At 44.4% G+C, this 17,805-nt stretch overlaps 1 protein-coding gene across 1 annotated transcript; it reads right to left on the bottom strand.

Moving 5' to 3' along the window:
• Window positions 1–1,766: 1,766 nt before the first annotated feature.
• LOC125531280 lies at window positions 1,767–6,993 on the bottom strand. Its single transcript, XM_048695692.1, has 7 exons — window positions 6,541–6,993; window positions 6,330–6,451; window positions 3,813–4,415; window positions 3,425–3,725; window positions 2,884–3,049; window positions 2,407–2,509; window positions 1,767–2,315 (listed from the first exon to the last, which is right to left on the bottom strand). Exons 1-7 carry the CDS (start codon window positions 6,628–6,630, stop codon window positions 2,198–2,200), a joined length of 1,503 nt encoding a protein of 500 aa, XP_048551649.1. The 5' UTR covers window positions 6,631–6,993; the 3' UTR covers window positions 1,767–2,197.
• Window positions 6,994–17,805: the final 10,812 nt, after the last annotated feature.

Genomic DNA, 17,805 nt, shown 5'->3' on the forward strand with positions numbered 1-17,805 from the left:
GGCGCACGTGTGCGCCCGCCAGTGCCAAACTACAGTCCAATAATGCACTCCGTCATACTACCAGTGTACATTTTCCTTCCATCGGTTACAAGTATTACTCCTTGCTGCGTGTGACATCTTTACAGTGCAACCAATCAGCCAATTAACTATTCCCTGTTGAGTCAAAAAGAAGGCAAGCGAATAAATTTTGTCTAAAGTCAAACGGCATAAATTTTGAGTCAATGTGTAGAAAAAATTAGGGGGTGATAGGCGCCGGCGCGCCGGCCCAAACATTGGGCGATCACTTCCGTGCCTTACAATGCGAGCTGCACGGCCGTCAGATTTCGCCCGACGCCTAGCTCACCCAATGCCCTTCCCCTTCCTCTTGCTCGTACCCGTTGACCAAATCTACGGATCGGTCCCCCGTCGTGACGCGCTCCTCGCAGGCGGCAGCACCGCGCCTTCTCGACGGGATTAGTCATTGCACCGCACCGCCATCTCCAGCACCAAAAAAGACTCACTCGCCGGCCACCCGTGCCAACCGCGGTCGTCCCTCGGCCGCCACATGCCATTGATGACTGCAGCTCACCCGTCATCCGGTTCCAGCTTGCGCTCGCCATGGTTGCAGCATTCCCCGCGGCGCCGCCTCAGCTCGTCGCCATCGTCCGCTCAAACCGCCATGTTCGCTTGCAAAAAAATCTCAATCAAAAACAAAAACAACATTCATTGACGGTAGCAGCAAAAACGCATGCCGGTTCCAGCAAAAAATGTCCCTACTTCCAACAAAAACACTTCACTGCCGCCGGTCATAGCATGAAAACAAGCTTGCCGATGTTGCAGACCCTCTGATTGCAACATTAATACGATGACGGCGTCGCTCGCCAGCCGACCTGGTTCCAGCAAAAAAAGACACTGGTTCCAGCAAAAAATGGTGCAATCCAGCAAAACCCAAAAAGTGGTAGTAGCAAAAATGGATGCGGTTCCAGCAAAAACACAAGCCGGTAGTAGCAAAAAATAAAAAAAGGCGATGGTTTTCAGGAAAAACAAATGGCGGATGCAGCAAATTTCCTCGCCGGTTATAGCATACACTGCAACTGGTTGCAGCAAAAAATGTGCCCCCTTATTCTGGCAAAAAAATCCCCTGTCGCAACATCATTGCAACATCTCATGGATGTGGTTCCAGCTTTTTCCCTGCTCGGATCCAGCATTTTTTGCCATGGTTCCAGCGCGCCGCTGCTCAACTTGTGAATTGCAGCATGGCGGGAGAGGTCTTCCGCGCAAGGGCGCAGCTGTGTGATTTGTGGTGGTTTCATGGCAGCGCGAGGGAAGGAAGAGAAGAAACATGGCGAGGGTAGGGGTGTGTCTTAAGGTAGGGGATGGAGTGCAGGGGAAAAGATAAGGGGGGAAGGGGCGGTCCACACGGGTCCACCAAATACAGGCGTCTCGCGCAAGGAACGGCTTTGTGTGGACGCACAAACCTAGCATGGCGTGTCATTCGCAAACGTTTCCCGAACAAATACCAATAACTACAATAGCAAATAGAAAATGAAAATATATTTTGTTTGTATTTAAAAATATTAATTTGAAATGAAAATGTTGACAGTAATTTTTTCCTACAAACTCGATCAAACTTTACACTATTTGACTTGAGACAAATTGTATAGGCCTTGTTTTTGGTGTCAGAGGATTGCGTCGATGCATACAAATTGTGGTTAAGCACAGAGATAAATATTTGCAATAAACATTAGCAAGCCAGAGGACTGGTCATACAACACAACACAAGGATGTGGATGAAGTTAACAAGAAGAATCTATTATATCATTTGGGTTGGGAGTATCTCATCTCAACTCATCTTGTGCTGTGGTGAGAGGGGGGCATAAATACAGCGAAAGAACTTTTACACTGGGTTGGGTCCCTTTCCCTGCTGCTGCTACTACTAACAACTATTACTACCCATGGTAAACTCTTTCACCAATCAATAACACGACGCAACGCACGCACGCACCGCCCATCGCCGCCGTGCGCACGGCGGCGGGCGGCTGATATATATGTATGTAATGTAAATCCTGTAAGATGGTACACAGGAAGGCTACATGGGGAGACACAGAAAAGCTAAGGAAAACAAACAGTAAGATGAAGAAGAAACAGGGGTCTTGCTTCTCTCTTTTCCTCCCGACCAAGCCTCCCGCGCCAAAACTTCCGACTGTCGTTGTATAATTTACAGCACCGCGTATGCCCGGACAACCTCCACAATCGGCGCCCGGCACAGCGGGCACTTGCCGCCGCTACGCACCAGCTCGTTCGCGCATTTCGAGCACGTGCACATGTGCCCACATCTGCAACCACCATCAGAACGGGTAGGTTTAGCTACTTGTAAGAAGACGGCTGAGAGAGCAGATGCAGAGTGTGTGTGTGCCGGGTGCTGACCTGTAGAGTAGAGAATCGATTTGTGTGTCGCAGCATACGCAGCAAGTTCCTTTCCTCACCTGGTCCCATCTTGTTCCGTCATCGTGTAGATCCAGAAACATGCCTGAGACAAAAGGAAATGGTTATTTCTGTATTTCAGAGCATTGCCTTCGATGAATGTTGCAGCAACAGAATCCTACGGCGATATACTGAAACACAAACTGGAAACATGCAAATGTCTTCAATATCATCACTACATGAAACGACATAAATGAAGACGTAAAAGAACTTTCTACGGTGTGTCCCTATCAGGGCTTGTTTGGTGTGAAAATAACATTATACTCCCTCCGTTCCAAAATAGATGACTCAACTTTGTACTAACTTTAGTACAAAGTTGGGTCATCTATTTTGGAACGGAGGGAGTATAAGATAAGAGAAAACAGCACAGTTATGAAGCCATGGATATCTGAATATTTGCCAAGGAGCAGGGTGAACAACCTTCAGGTCCCGGGAATCTACTCAAGGCTGCAGACACTTCTTGTCTCACTGAACGTTGCAACTCCAGTTGCATGTCCATGCACGCCTCCAGCATCCTTTGCATGCTGCTCATCCCTTGTTGAAGTTTATTCATGTCGGCTTTCAAATCATTAATGGCGTCCAATTCCTGCAAGAGTACAGAGCCAAATGACTTCCACGAGATAAAACTTCTATAATCAACATAAGGAACGCAGCTTAGTCAAGCAAAACGACAAAATATTACCACCCTTCCCGCTTTTAAAGTTTTTACTTTACATCTCACAAGTCATGGAGTTAAAAGCAAATATAGTTCAAGCAAAAGGAACAAGAGAAACAAAACACACACTTTTAAAGCTCTTATAGGCTTATACCAATGAGACATGGCATGTCACAAATTTACTCTTGGAGCAGAACACTAGTGCAAATACTACATCATATGGGAGAAACATATTCATAACAGATCGCCGAACCAAAACAATATTCCTATTTATACAAGGGAACGTGAGGTGAGAAGGCAGCATACCTGATGTACTCTGTGTCTACTGCTCCAGGTGTTATGGCGCAAATCTCTGTGCCACAGTGGCTGCCGCGGTGGCAAAGGTGGCGGAGGGATAACAAGGGCAGGTCTGTTGACAGGACCTTGGAATTGTCGATTTTCAGCATTTCTTACTAGTTCCTGGTTTCCGTTTGGTGCATTCGCTGTGGGCATGGCTGTATCGAGATTCCAGTTGAGTGGGGCATGACCACGTCGTTGAACATATGACCTTATTAATTGCTCCAAACTGTCACCAAAACCATTACTGAGAAGATTGGATACACTTCGCCTGGCAATTAAAAATTTGGAACAGGTGTTAAGAACTAAAAGGAGATGAAGAATCAACAGACAAATTGTGGAAATGAAGTACAAATACCTGCTAAGTAATTCCCTCAGTTCCATGTTGTGCAAATTGGCTTCATCACGTAGGTTGAAGCTGTTTTCAATTCTAGGAATGGGCCCTGTGTCAAGTGCAGCATCATGGAAGTCATCTTGCCAGTTCTCCTCGGTGCCATGAGATTCGTCATCGTGCCACACATCATGCTCATCTTGGAGATTTTCATTCTCCCTGTCATCATCCTCCACGATTTCGCTGTGTAACTCCTCTGCATTATCTTCCCAATTTCTGTCAGAATTTTCTGCGGTTTCATTGGGCCACCTATCAAGCCTGACATCCAAAGATGGCTGCCAAAATATTGTCTCACGTTCTGTCTCATCTTGCAGCCCATTATCAACTTGAGACACTTGCATATCAACTATGTCACCCGATGTTGTAGCCGGTGACTCCGCCTCAGCAACATCTACGTTATCCTCCTGTAAACCCACATTCTCGGGTGTAGTTTGGGCCACATCCTCACTACCAGTAAGGTGCCCGACAGCAGCTGCCTGTTCAGTTTCATCATTACCAAGTAATGCAACATTTTCTGCAACAGGAGCATCAGACAGGCTAACATCTTGACTACTTACAGCACTCTCTGATCTGAAAGAAGTATGTTCAGTCACATAGTTATTACATAAGAACAGAAGACAATAAGAACAAAAGGCAAGTGATAGGGGATGCCAATTCCATGAGCTGTTCTGATTGATGGTGTCCCACAAAAAAGGTTGGGAGCACAATCAACAAGGAAATCCAAGACTGTAAAAAAAGGAAATCTAACACTGTAAAAAAACAAGGAAATCTAATGTTGTCAGTTTTCTGAATAACAGGAGCATTTCAGCAACACAAGGTCAGTAGAACAGCACTAAAGGCAAAACTTAATGAGCAGACACGGTACTAACAGATAGTTGGTGTCACAACTAGAAGAAGGAAACATGTAGCACGTGGATTCAGTTCAGGATCCTATCTTCCATTATATGATATATATATATAGTCAATATCATCAAAACATTTCACAGTACCATCTAGTACCAATTTGGTTGGTGGACAGCCTCTAGCGTGTAGAGCAAGAATGACTCGTTGTGCCAGGGACCAGCATAATTAGCACTTAGCAGTACTGGCACCTGGAACCTTGCCTGTAATTTTCCTACGAGGGAAATGCTCGTTGGTTCACCTAGTTTAAGTCGGGTCCATCAGATTACAGTAACTTTGAATGCTCCAGATAACAAAAGAAATTTAAGTTCAACAATACTAGAAAGTCTGCACGAAACGAATAACTTGACAACACTGGCCTTCTAAAGTTGGTAACAACCTAGAGAGTCTCTCTTTAACAGTAGCGAAATGGTTTGATCATTTTACATGCGATGTTCAGTAAATCAGATAAAAGCTAATTCTGTATCATTTTATACAACTTCTTTGGCAAGCAAGTACTTGCAAGTAACAACCTAGAGCAGGATATCCACTACAATTTTTACGACAACAGATAAGATGGCAGCATGGTTCTTCCTCCCGCGTGATGGGCATTCCTAACAGCTAATGCTCAAAAACATACAAGATGCACTACACTCTAAAGCCTCCAAGGCAAGAATTGAACAGTTGCTTATAGGCATCTACTGATCAGCCCATAAATGGTGAGATAAAGCTATATCCCAATACCCCGTGCACACAATGGAATTATGGAACAAGCCCTTGACCTCAAAAGAAAAACATTTGTGTAGTCTGTACCAAATTTCAACAAAACTACCGAGAGCAAAATGCTTGAGTAGGTTATTTCACATTTGTTCTCCAATAAAGTATGTTAAATGCACGGATACTATTCCTATCACAGGTTTTAGATGTGTGGGTTTTCAAAAATATGCTACAGTGTGTAATAGGATGAATATCAGGTCATCTTCCAGACCAGAACACATGCACACAATATTTCTTCACTAATTGCAGTAGATAACTCTAAATTAAGCTGAATAATATATATTAATCACTGAGGCATTCAATAATGGGGGTTTTATGCCCATATGTTCGTTTGGATGCCAATAACTGACATTTCTGTATCACTGCAGCTCAAGACAACTAGTAGCGATGCTATATAATACTCCCACCATCCGGAATTACTTGTCACGGAAATGGATAAAAATGGATGTATCTAAAATTAAAATACATCTAGATACATCCATTTCTGCGACAAGTATTTTCAGACGGAGGGAGTACCAAATAAGCAATGTGCCGGTAGCCTGAAGAACGTATACTATATAATACCAAGAAACCCAAGAAAAGTAAAGGACCACAGACACACATTTGGTTGTGCATGTGGGGCATATGCTACATAATAGAAGAGAGTGGCAACTAGCAAGTAGCAACAAATATCTCTTCCAATAACCAGTGTTTTCATGGTGGAGAAGAATTCCATTGCACTACAAGCTTACAATGACTATGCCAGACATACTTGAATTCATGGATGAGATACGAATCAAAATAAAGCTACTATTACCGATGTGAGTTGCAATTGCAATGTCTGCTAACCTTAAGGTGGACACACGATGGCTCTGCCTCAACTGCCCGAGCTCCCTCGCCGCCACAGATGGCTGTCGCTCCTCTTCAGCTGGAGCCACCGCGTTCCTCAAGAACCTTACCCTAAGCAATCCCTGCAAAACCAGACAATTTTGAGACCGCCACCCTCGACATTTCTGATAACTCATTCCTGTAATGCAACACAGTCAGCTTCTCATCTCACCTGAATGCGGCTGCGGCTGCGCTGGGGGAACTGTGACACAATGTGGTACCCCGATAGCCCCTGCAGCTCGCGCTGACGCTCCCGGGACATCCGAGTGATGACATCGGTGCGCGCCTGCCGGCCGCGGAGCCCATCCGGTGGTGGTACTCGTCCACCATGGCCTCCTCCTACCGCTATCCCTAATTACCCTACAACAACAAGCAAAAAGCTGCCTCCTTTGGAAATCAATCGATCAACCAATCAATCCTCCCCCAACGACAAAAATGGCGGGCGCTAATGGCGCGGCGGACTGGGCAACGCGCGGGCGATCGCGGAGCATTTGCGGGGCGATTGGAGGGGTAATTTTGGGCGGATTGGACGGATGGCGCGGAGGAGGAGACGGAGGAGAGGAGAGAGGAGGGAGCAAGGAAGGAAGGGGAGAGGATTACCGGAGGAAGAAGAAGCGGCGATTTATTTTTGGCCTTTTTTATCGAAAGGTGCTGCCTATTTTTGATAGGGCCACACCACACACGCCGCTCCCTCTCTCCCTCTCTCTCACCACCCACCACTGTTGCAAGCAATCTGCATTGCCTTGCCTTTCACAATTCTAGCCTAGGTTTTGTGTGGCAGGAGACCTGGCTTTTTTGTTATTCTAGGGTGATGGGGGCTATATATCGGGTCCGTCGAGGCCGCGATCCGCGTGCGTCGCACTGCCAGCGGACGACTGAGATTCTGTGCTTGCGGAGAAAGGGGGGATCGTCGAATCTCGGCCGTAGGTTGTACCGGTTGCCGTGTAGAGTACGGCAACCGGTTCGTGTTGTTGTAATCCTGCCGTAGATTTGACGAGGGGCGGTGTATTCTTTTAATGCCATAAATTGTAGAATGTCGATTCTGGACGGTATCTGTTGCCATACAGACCATGACAGCTTGGATCGTATCGTCGTAATTATGGCGTAGATTTCACGAGGGATTTTCTACCCTTTAAATGCCGTGAATTTTAGGATCTATACTGGGTGTAATACTGACTGTCATACCGACCATCACAGCCTGGTTCTTATCTCTGTAATCTTGTCATAGATTTCATGCATGATGTTATGTCGTTTAAATGGCATAAATTACTGTTTCTACACTATAGGTGGTATGGGTTGCAATATAGATCAGCACAGTTGGGTATGTATCGTTGTAATCTTACGGTGGATTTCACACGAGATGTGTTTACTCTCTAAATGCCTTAAATTGTTGTTTTCTGCACTCTAAGTGGTATCAGCTACAATACATACCATGAGAGTCGGGTTCATGTCGTTGTAATCTTACGGTAGATTTTCACACGAGATGTTCTACCCTTGAAATGCATTTTAGTGGTTTTTTGTACTTTAGGTGGTATAGTCTGTCGTACAACCATGATAGTTGGGTTCGTATCGCTGCAATCTCGCTTTTGCCATAGATTCTAATTGTGACATTTTACCTTTTAAATGTCATACATTATTGATTCTGGACTCTAGGTGGTATCTGCAGATGTACAGACTACGATAATCATGTATGTATCGATGTAATATTGGCGTATATTTCACGCATGATCTTTTCCCTCATTAAATTTTTTAAACTCTGTAACCTTGAGTTTGCATAGTCCCTGCTGGGGCACAGATCGTGACGGCTATGTATGCGTCGTCTTAATCTTGCCTGTATATTTCACGCAGGGTTCTATTTCTAGTCTTTCTTTCTTTATTTATTTCTTTTTTTGGCATGGTATTTTATTTCTAGTCTCAGCTCCACATGGTATAGGTAGAATGAGGATTATACGAGCAAAACCTTGCCATGGGCCACCCAACCCAGAACCGAAACACCGGGGTGTTAGGGTGAAATTGGGCCGTGGGGTACAATTTTCGGCCTTCCTAGCAACCCAACCCCGCACGGCTTAATTAACCCGTGCAACCCCTCCACTTGCGGTTGACAACAACTATGTGTGTTTTATTTTGATTTTTTTTACGACCGTGCGTATAATTTGCCCGCGGATAATTTCGGTGTTGTGAGCCGTAGGACATTGCTCGGTTCATGTTTCACAAAAAGAATAGTTATGCTCCAGCTCCCAAAAAAAAAAGTTCGAACCTGGTGCATAACTCTCACGTGCGATTTTCTGGCATGCTTGTGGTTTATTTATGCTGACGGACCAAGCACGCAGATGATTGTGAGTCTGGAAACCAGGCTCAGGCTGTGACCATCGAAATCCTTGCAATCTGGGCCGTCAGCTCGGGGGCAATCTCGAACCGACGTGGCGTGTATATATCTGGCCTGGTCGGGGTCGTGGGTAATATATATCCCCGGGCCGGGTCCACGTCCCAGCGTGGCTGTAGGCTGATCCCGTGGGGGCCACCACCGCGCTGCTCGGGACGAGACGAACCGCAACCGGATAGAGAGCGCGCGCGGGGTGCGGATCGGCCAGACGTGCGGCGCGGTGCATTCCCGCCCAAGCCCACCTAACGGACGGAACGAAACGGCAACGGGGTGGGCGGTGTGGTGGGGGACGCCGAGCCGAGCCGAGCCTGCTTTCCGTGACGTCGCATCACGCGGGGGGTGCCGCTGACACGTGGGATTTGTCTCTTGCTCTGCGCGCCGCTCTGCCTGCCCCCACAGATACGCCTCCGTACCGTGCCCATCCGCGGAATCCATCCATTGCCACTGTCAACTCAGCGTACACGGAAAAAACTCAAGAGTTTTTTTTTCGCGACAAGAGTGTTCATCTGTCCATGCGTGCGTCTTGTGTTTCTTTTTGAAAAAGGAGACTCCCTATATCTTACTACCTCTTTTTTCAAGAAAACTTTCAATCTATTCGTCGCAGTCCAAAGAACACATAAATAAATTACGAAAGATGCATCCATGTTCATATACTCCCTCCATTCCACAATGTAGTGCTTTCTCTATCTACGTGCTTCAACTTTGACTGTAAATTTAACTATCAAGACCGATTGCGGCAGGAGCAAAAATTGTATCAGTGAATTCGTATTCGAAAGAAGTTTTCAATTATATAATTTTTTTTCTCCCGTCGCAGTTGGTCTCGTTAGTTAAATTTATGGTCAAAGTTGGACCTCGGAAAGCGCGGGCGCACTATATTTTGGAATGGAGGGAGTACCACGTAGCGACAGTGACAAGCACTGGAGCGAGCCCAAAGACGCGTCAGCGTCATCGGCCCTCCCTCATCGGAGCCGGGCTACACTCGTTGTAGTAGACAGTTGGGAAATCATCGTGCTAAGGCACCATAAGACCGACACACCTAAAGAGCAACCGTCGCCGATGAAGAGAAGTATAGATCGAAAAAATCCAACCCGTGGACACACAAACAAAGACTGGGTCCAAACAGATCCACGGAACACCAGCACTGATCGAATCCTGCGAGATCCGCCCAAGACACACCTTCACACATCCTCCAACGGCGCTAGACACATCATCGGAATGGGGGTTAGGCGGAGAGAACCTTATTTTATCTTCAGGAAGACGTCACTGTCTCGTCTTTCTAAGCAGGACACAAAACCCTAAATGAATTCGTAAAAACACATAAAAACGGAGCAAAATCCCTCCCGCCGGCAAGGTTTTGGGTCCATCGCCCATCCACAGCCCTAGGGCCACAGGAGACGAGGCTTACTGAGGGCAGCGCCAACGGGAGGTAGAGGAACCCTAGTCTTCCTTTCTTGGGGAGGAGGCAGCGACTGTGCACGAGATGGATACAAAAAAGAACCCATCTTTACTATGTAGCTTCATCATAAAAAATGTACATAGCACCCAAAAAATAATCAAAATTACACCAAGGATCCCGCACCATCGAACGAGCCGCCGATGCATCGTTGTCGAGCTCCCCTATCGGAGCCTGCTTAACCTTATCGGAGCCTGGTCCCCTATCTTTGTTGAAAAGGAAGACAAGAGTTAGGAGTATAAGATGGACTTAATCAAAGCTAGTTAATTGATCGTGCATTGCAACACGGGGATACATATTTTAGTGGTTCAACACCAATAATGACATATTCCTCACATCCACCAAATTCTAGGGTTGGTAAATTCGATTTATTTGAGTATATAGATATGAACGCAAGGAAAGTTTTGATTTATTCAAGGTTTTGGTAACATTTGATTTAATGCAGGACGTAGGGGGTGGCGTGCAAGAGGGACAAAACCAAATGGGGGAGGAACAGGGATGACGGCGAACGTATAGAGACCAACATTCTTATAACTAATCAAAATTTGTTGGGTGTTTTGGGAGCGAGATCAGATAGCCATTTTTAGCTGTGACACAACCACGGAAGAAGATTTGTGGCATGCAAGTGTGAAGGCATCAACCCCATTTTTTATTTTCTTTTTAATTATAAAATCTTTTGAACAAAACGTTTAAATTAATTTTTGTTTGTATATTTGTGTTCCTCGTGACGAGGGCTTTGAAATAAGACCACTCTTGAATATGTTTTAACAACTTCATCGAGTTTCAACTGTGTAAACTTGATACGAAAGAATGACAAAAATCATCAAGTTTCAGAAACTAAAACGTAAACTGTTTTGCGGGGTAAAAGAGAGTTCTATTTCAATATTATAGAGTTACGGTCTAGAGCCAAGAGTTCCTCGATACATGGGGACCCTATGTAGCTAAACAATTGTGGTACACTCAGTATGGCTATACGTAGGCAAAGAATCCTCTACTCTAATTTTGTGACGAATAAACTCTCGATCTATCAGTAAAGTCTTGATCTCCAAAGCCAAGTGTCCATACGCAAACGATTCAGCGAATCCCCGACAATAATAGATAGACCCGCGAACGAATGGCAAAATCATCAAGTTTCAGAAGCTAAAACTTAAAACTTGTCCTTATGCGAAATCCATCGGTTTTTGCGGATCCCGGAGCAATTGTGTGGCAGGGAATGCTAGACATGTATACATGCCTCCGCATCTGCGTGCTCCTGCGACGCAATCACTGTTGCATCTAGAATGTCAGCCGCAGAAGAAAGTCTCTACTGCTCTTTTGTGTACCTGTATAAGGTTTGTCTGTCCCCTGGCTACCACGTAGGCACGGACGGACGGGACCTAGCTGCCGGCATTCATGGCTAGAGCCACACGAGCCCTGTGAGCCACGGCAAATGAGCACAGAACTAACTAAACCACCCACTTATCCAGCCAGCCGGCCGGCCTGTGCAGCCACGGCATCGAGGATATGTCTTTAACCATATCGGCCGGTGCAACCAAAGCCATCCAGCTCGCTCGTCATGTATAATATCCGGCTTTTGCGCCACCTGTCCATGTATGAACTTCCACTCGTTAGCCCTGTTTGGTTCCAAATAAGTCATCAATTTATAAATCAAAAAACGAAAAGGTGACTTATTTTGCCAAACACACCTAACTTATAAGTCATCCCAACTTATAAGTCATAAATTGCTTCACCCCAACTTAAAACTTATAAGTCACCTCTTTTTACGTGGGTTCCATCATCTTTACATTAAAAAAACAAGGTGAAAAGGTGTGGTCAGGTAACTTATAAGTCAGGTGACAACCAAACGAGCATGACTTATAAGTCACTGGTTTTAAGTCACCTGACTTATAAGTCGGATGACTTATTGGAACCAAACAAGCCCTGAATCTGTACAACAATTGATCGACGGATAGTACACATGTGCCGATGTGCGTAGGGACGGAGCCAGGAATGTTGCTCCTGAGAGTGAAGTCGAAGTTGCCGAGCGACGCAGCGGCAACAATGGCATGCCATGGGCAGCTCGGAGCCTGCTGGTGCTAGTCGTGGCTCCTTTTCTCATGCAAAGCTCGTCATCAAAGTCGGGGCTGCCTCGTCCTCCGCGTGTTGTTGTCGTTTGTTTGGCATATATGGGCTCTAGGATTCTCATGCTTCGTTCTGTCTAAGGGTTCTTAATTGGTCGTCCACGGTGGAATCGGAGTCACTTCTCTGGTAGTAGTATTGGCGATGACGCTTTGCAGACATCCTCGACAGTGTTCCTCCTTGCGGTGACACGTGCGGGTCACGTGGGTAGCCGGGTTGACCGAGTGCCGAGCATGTTGTAACACCTTTCGTGTGATTTTCCATTATTTAGCCAACCAACTCTCTTAGTACTATTGTATTTCTTAATAAGATCAAGATCCTTTGAAGCCGTTTTTTAAATAATTTATCCATGTTCAAAATCATGCATTGATGCATGGGAGATTTTGTCGTCGGTCGGAGCAGCAGAAATGAAGGAGGATTACATTTGCGGTGGCGTGGTGCGTTGTCCCGTTGTGATCCAACAGGCCGTACCCGCTGCTCCCAAGTCTTCTCCCTATCATAAAACACAGTCCCCAACTTTAATAGCAACCCCCTTTTAAATTTCGAACCCAACTTATAAATAAATATATTCATACACGAACGGACGTCGGCGTCGACCAGATCCTCGCACTGCACATACAGGCATGCTTTTGTCATCTTAACCTTAATACTAATCACTAGTAGAAGGCCCCTTTAATTGGCAGCTTCTTTTGACGAACGAACCAACTGAAACGCACCGACACACGCGATATGTATGCCTCTTGGCGGCAGTAATTTTTTATTTCTTGGTTGAGTCAGCTGCTTGATTTAATTTGATGCTGCATGAAACAACCCGATGTCGCTTTTAAGCTTACAAAATGTGTCGAGGGAATTGAAGGAACTTCCGCAAAACACACTTGCTGTTTGATACCTGCATCTTGCTAATCTCTCTCAAAAATAAAAAATGATGAGCCAACAGTGATAATAAGTGGGCTGGCTAACTACTACTCCCCTCGTCTCGTGATATAAGAACGTTTTTGACACTATAATAATATAAAAAACGTTTTTATATTATGAGACGAAGGGAGTAGGCTCGTAAGTAACGTAGTAGTATCTTCTTTGTACTCCTGGGAGAAAACAAAAATCAATAAAAATCAAGGGAATGTGTGTGTGGGTGTGTTTCTTGGACCTCCATCATTTTTCAACAAAGCGGAATGATGCCCTGGGTTGGACTTTATTGTGATGTCGATCTATGAGAAGCACTGCCAGATGGATGCGCCATGCTTAATTGTTGGCAAGTGGCCGGATCATGACAAGAGTGCTACTACCTCCATCCCATATTAAGTGTCGCTCTGTATTTAGACGTATTTCAATGCTACATACATCTCTTTAAGCCACACTCAATATGAGAAAGGACGGAGGGAGTATATCCATCTTATTGATGTGTTTATTAAGTAGAGTTTTTTAGTTTAGCTTTCAAAAGATAATATAAAAACGCGAGCAACTATCTAGACCTTTACACTTGAATATTGTCAATAAGTTGCGAGTAAAATACATCAAAAACTTAGTGACCTGTGTACTAATCCCTCTGTCCGGAAATATTTGTCGAAGAAATATGTAACGGCCGGGTAGCAGCAAAATATTCCCAGGAACCATACATTGCTTCATGTTAGAAATTTTTTTAAGGGGAGTACCCCGGATGTCAAAAAGAATATAGACTTACAAAATATGTCCAAAAGAGGCCCCTCCTCAACTCGTGGAAGATGAACTAGAAGCAAATGATCAGAAGTGGTAATGACATAATAATAATAATAATAATAATAATAATAATAATAATAATAATAATAATAATAATAATAAAAAGTGGCCTGATTGTGGTTAGTCATGTATAATCTCTGTCTTGGGGGAAATAAACTAAATGGAAAAGGGCTTGTGTTCATGTTCATGGACGATAATGCCCTCCAGTTTTGTTTTGTTTTTTTGCGGGATGCCCTCCAGCTTTCTTTTGCAACAAAGTGGAATGATGCCCCTGGCCTTTATTGTGGTAGATGACCATCTATCTCTCCATGAAAAGCACTGCTAGACTAGATATGATGCACCATGCTTGATTGGCAAGTGGCAGGGTCATGACAAGACTGCTATATCCTCCTAATCTCACTGTCCGTACTGTACTAGTTCATTTTATTGTGTGTATGTGTGTGTGTGTGTGTTTGTCTCTGTGTGTGTGTGTTTGTCCCTGTGTGTGTGTGTGTGTGTGTGTGTGTGTGTGTGTGTTTGCGGTGAAATGCGCCTGTGCTACATAGCCTGCATTGACTTGATTATTACTCTTACATTGATCTAAAACGAATTATATTAATTTACAGAGATAGTATCAGTTAGCCGCGAGTAACATATTTGCCGAGAACTTGTTTTTATCTATGATAGTGCAACGTAGTACATACACAGTGTACACGAGTACTCGATCGAGACAAAAAGTTGATGGAGGCAGATTATTTGGTGGCCGGAAGGAAGGCTGGTAGCTGGTTTAATTGATTATTGAAGAGAAGAGAGTACGTGGATGCAAAGTCGATCAAATTGGAGTCTAAAGTGCGTACAGTATGCGTGTACGTAGACGGAGAGAAGTCAATGGCGTATAAAGGAGTAAAGCCGATCGCGTTCCGTTACAGTCAAGTGACAGCGGCCGTGAACCATATGTGCGTGCGTGTATGAGTTGTGAGCAGCGATGAACAGTGATGCCGCATCCGATGGACCAGATGAATTAGTAGCGGATACAGGTAAAAGATCACACCTTCAATGTGTTTCTTATTATTAATTTTCTGTTTTGTTAGAAATGATGCTCGTATGCTTTCTGCGAGAGCTGCGCGGATCTCAAAGCGCTTCGAGGTAACCGTGTACTGATGTGCTTGTGTTGTATTTAGTGCCTTTTCCGTTTCTTTTTTACTCCGCATACACGCTTTGTCTTCGGTCTAGTTTCATACAGTTTGACTAAGATTCTAGAAAAAAATATGTATCAACATTCATATTATTGAATCAATAAGATTAGATGCATCATGGAATTAATTTTCATATTGCACATCTTGGCCACAATGCTGATATTTTTTAATATAAATTTGGCCAAAATTCATGAAGTTTTTGTAATGCATCGTGGAAATAATTTTTGTGTAGTAATCTTAATCATCGCAATTGTTGATATTTTTTAATGTAAATTTGACCAAAATTCATGAAGTTTGACTGAGACAAATCTAATGTGCAGAATAAAAAAAAAGAAACAGAGTATAATGGGGTAAGTATTTCCTTTTGTTTTTCTTGTTAGAGGCAGGCATCGCATGAGAGGCATAGATGGTTTGATTTGATGAAGGAGATTAGTTTAAGGGACGAAACACAAGATGATGGGAGACAATGCATGCGGCGATGATGCTTGGAAATTAAAATGATGAGACTGGACAAAGCATGTGGCCATGCAATCAGGCACAGGAGACAATCTGCGTGTTAAAGGATGGACACTACAAGACACCCAGATTAGTTCCTGCACAATGCATGTGGAATCAATCTCTCGTCTTGGACCCCCAAGACTCGAGAGATTCAGTTGGATAGTCACCTCCAGCCACTTGGTACAAACTGAGGATTTTTTTTGTTGTTGTTGTGGATAAATTTGAGAATAATGTTACATTGGAGAGTACAGGTTCAATTTATTTTGAGAGAAGTGCATATTTCAAACATGAACTCTAGGAGAGTTTAATCTACAACCCTAAACTATATAAAACCGGTGAAACTGCACTCTCAAACTGTCGGCGCCGGTTAAGTCATCCCCCTCGATGGATTTCGAAGGTGGTTTTGTGTGATGTTGCATCATAGTGGACTATTCAACGCCGATGTGGCATCTGGGGGTTAAAAAACCAGTATTGACGGTCCCACATGTCATACAACCATATTCTTCCTCCTCCTTGTCATGTTCGGTCCTACAGGAGCACAAGCGCCTACCGCGCCTCGCGTGCCACTCCTGAGTCTCTTGCCTCTGTCTTTGGCTAATGCCGGTAATGGCATTGTTGTGCAAAGGAGGGTTTTTTTACGGGTTGTGCAAAGGAGGTTAGCTAGCGCTAACTTAACTGTGTCTTTATAATCCGTTAAAGGAAAAAAACTTTATGTGATATAAGTTGTGCCTTATACTTCGGCTTGACCAACAACAGCCGTAGCAATGGTGGTGAGCTTTGTGCAAAGGAGGCCCAAAACCGATATCGGTATAATATTATTATCCTCTTTGTATCGTTTTATTTTCAATTGCATATTTGCATACCTAAAAGCGAACCAACATGTGGTTGGATGGTTAGGAGGATAGTGGTAACCACAGCCCAGCAGGGTTCAACTTCTGGTGCTTGCATTTATATTGCATTTATTTCAGTATTTTCTTGGATGCATGTTTAGTGAGAGGAGACGTTCCCGTCGACTACGAGGCGCCTACAGTGACTTCGTAAAATCTCCGGCTCAATCTCTCGTAATTGCTCAAAGGAATAGGGTGTGCGTATATGCGTTTAAGGAATGAGTGTATGCGTGTATATATGAGTGCTTGTGTCTCTATTGTTTTCAAAAAAGAAACTGCATACCTGAAAATAAAGGCCTAATATCCGGCGACCGTCAGCTCCCAAATAGCCTCGTGCCAACGTTTTGTTCGCTCTGGCCACGTGCAATGAGCGAAAGAAAGTCTTTCCTTGTACGTTTGCTCCATTTGCACTGGTAGAAAAAGGGCCTATAATTTCGGTTCGTAAGGGTCTTTAGTTCCGGTTCCTGAACCGGGACTAAAGTGTCGGTACTAATGCCCTGTACTTTTAGTCCCGGTTCAATCCAGAACCGGGACTGATGGGCCTTCATGTGGGCAGTGCGCAGAGCCCAGGCAGGAGACCCTTTGGTCCCGGTTGGTGGCACCAACCGGGACCAATAGGCATCCACGCGTCAGCATTTCTGTGGCTGGGGTTTTTGTTTTTTTTTGAAAGGGGAGGGGGTGTTGGGGGTTTTGGAGGGTTAATTTAGGTGTTTCATATATTGTGTTAGCTAACTATAATTAATAGAGAGAAATGTCCTCTCTTACGTCCGTGCTTGGTCAACGCTTCGTACTATACATACGTATAGACATGACTAGACACGCTAGCTAGCTAGTAAGCAAACGAAGGAAACAGAAGATCGTCATGAACATATATGCATACAGAGAGAAGTGATATCGACCATCTCTCCTTCTCCGGGAGATTCTTCCAACACCAAGTTCTCTTATATCTATCCGACACTACCGGCTACATATATACAATAATTATCTCTTACAAATATAATCATACGGACTCATGGTCCACATAGTATTCTCCGTCTTCAGCGATCACTTGGTCAAGAAAGAATGCCGTCAATTCCTCTTGAATTGCTCGCATGTGAGCTGGTGCTAGGAGTTCATCCCGCTTCCGAAATATCTAATTTGAAGAAAGGGGTCAATACATATATATATGAATGAATGAAACTCAATACAAATGATGGTAATAAAATAA

This window comes from Triticum urartu, unplaced genomic scaffold (assembly GCF_003073215.2).
Source record: "Triticum urartu cultivar G1812 unplaced genomic scaffold, Tu2.1 TuUngrouped_contig_6931, whole genome shotgun sequence".
Classification (NCBI taxonomy): Eukaryota; Viridiplantae; Streptophyta; class Magnoliopsida; order Poales; family Poaceae; genus Triticum; species Triticum urartu.

Excerpts from the sequence above, each read along its gene's own strand:
- LOC125531280 (XM_048695692.1), bottom strand. The coding sequence starts at position 6,630 with ATGTCCCGGGAGCGTCAGCGCGAGCTGCAGGGGCTATCGGGGTACCAC. Across the intron at positions 6,452-6,540 it reads GCAGCCGCAGCCGCATTCAG|GGATTGCTTAGGGTAAGGTT; the intron begins GTGAGATGAGAA and ends CTGGTTTTGCAG. Across the intron at positions 2,316-2,406 it reads ATCGATTCTCTACTCTACAG|ATGTGGGCACATGTGCACGT; the intron begins GTCAGCACCCGG and ends TGGTGGTTGCAG.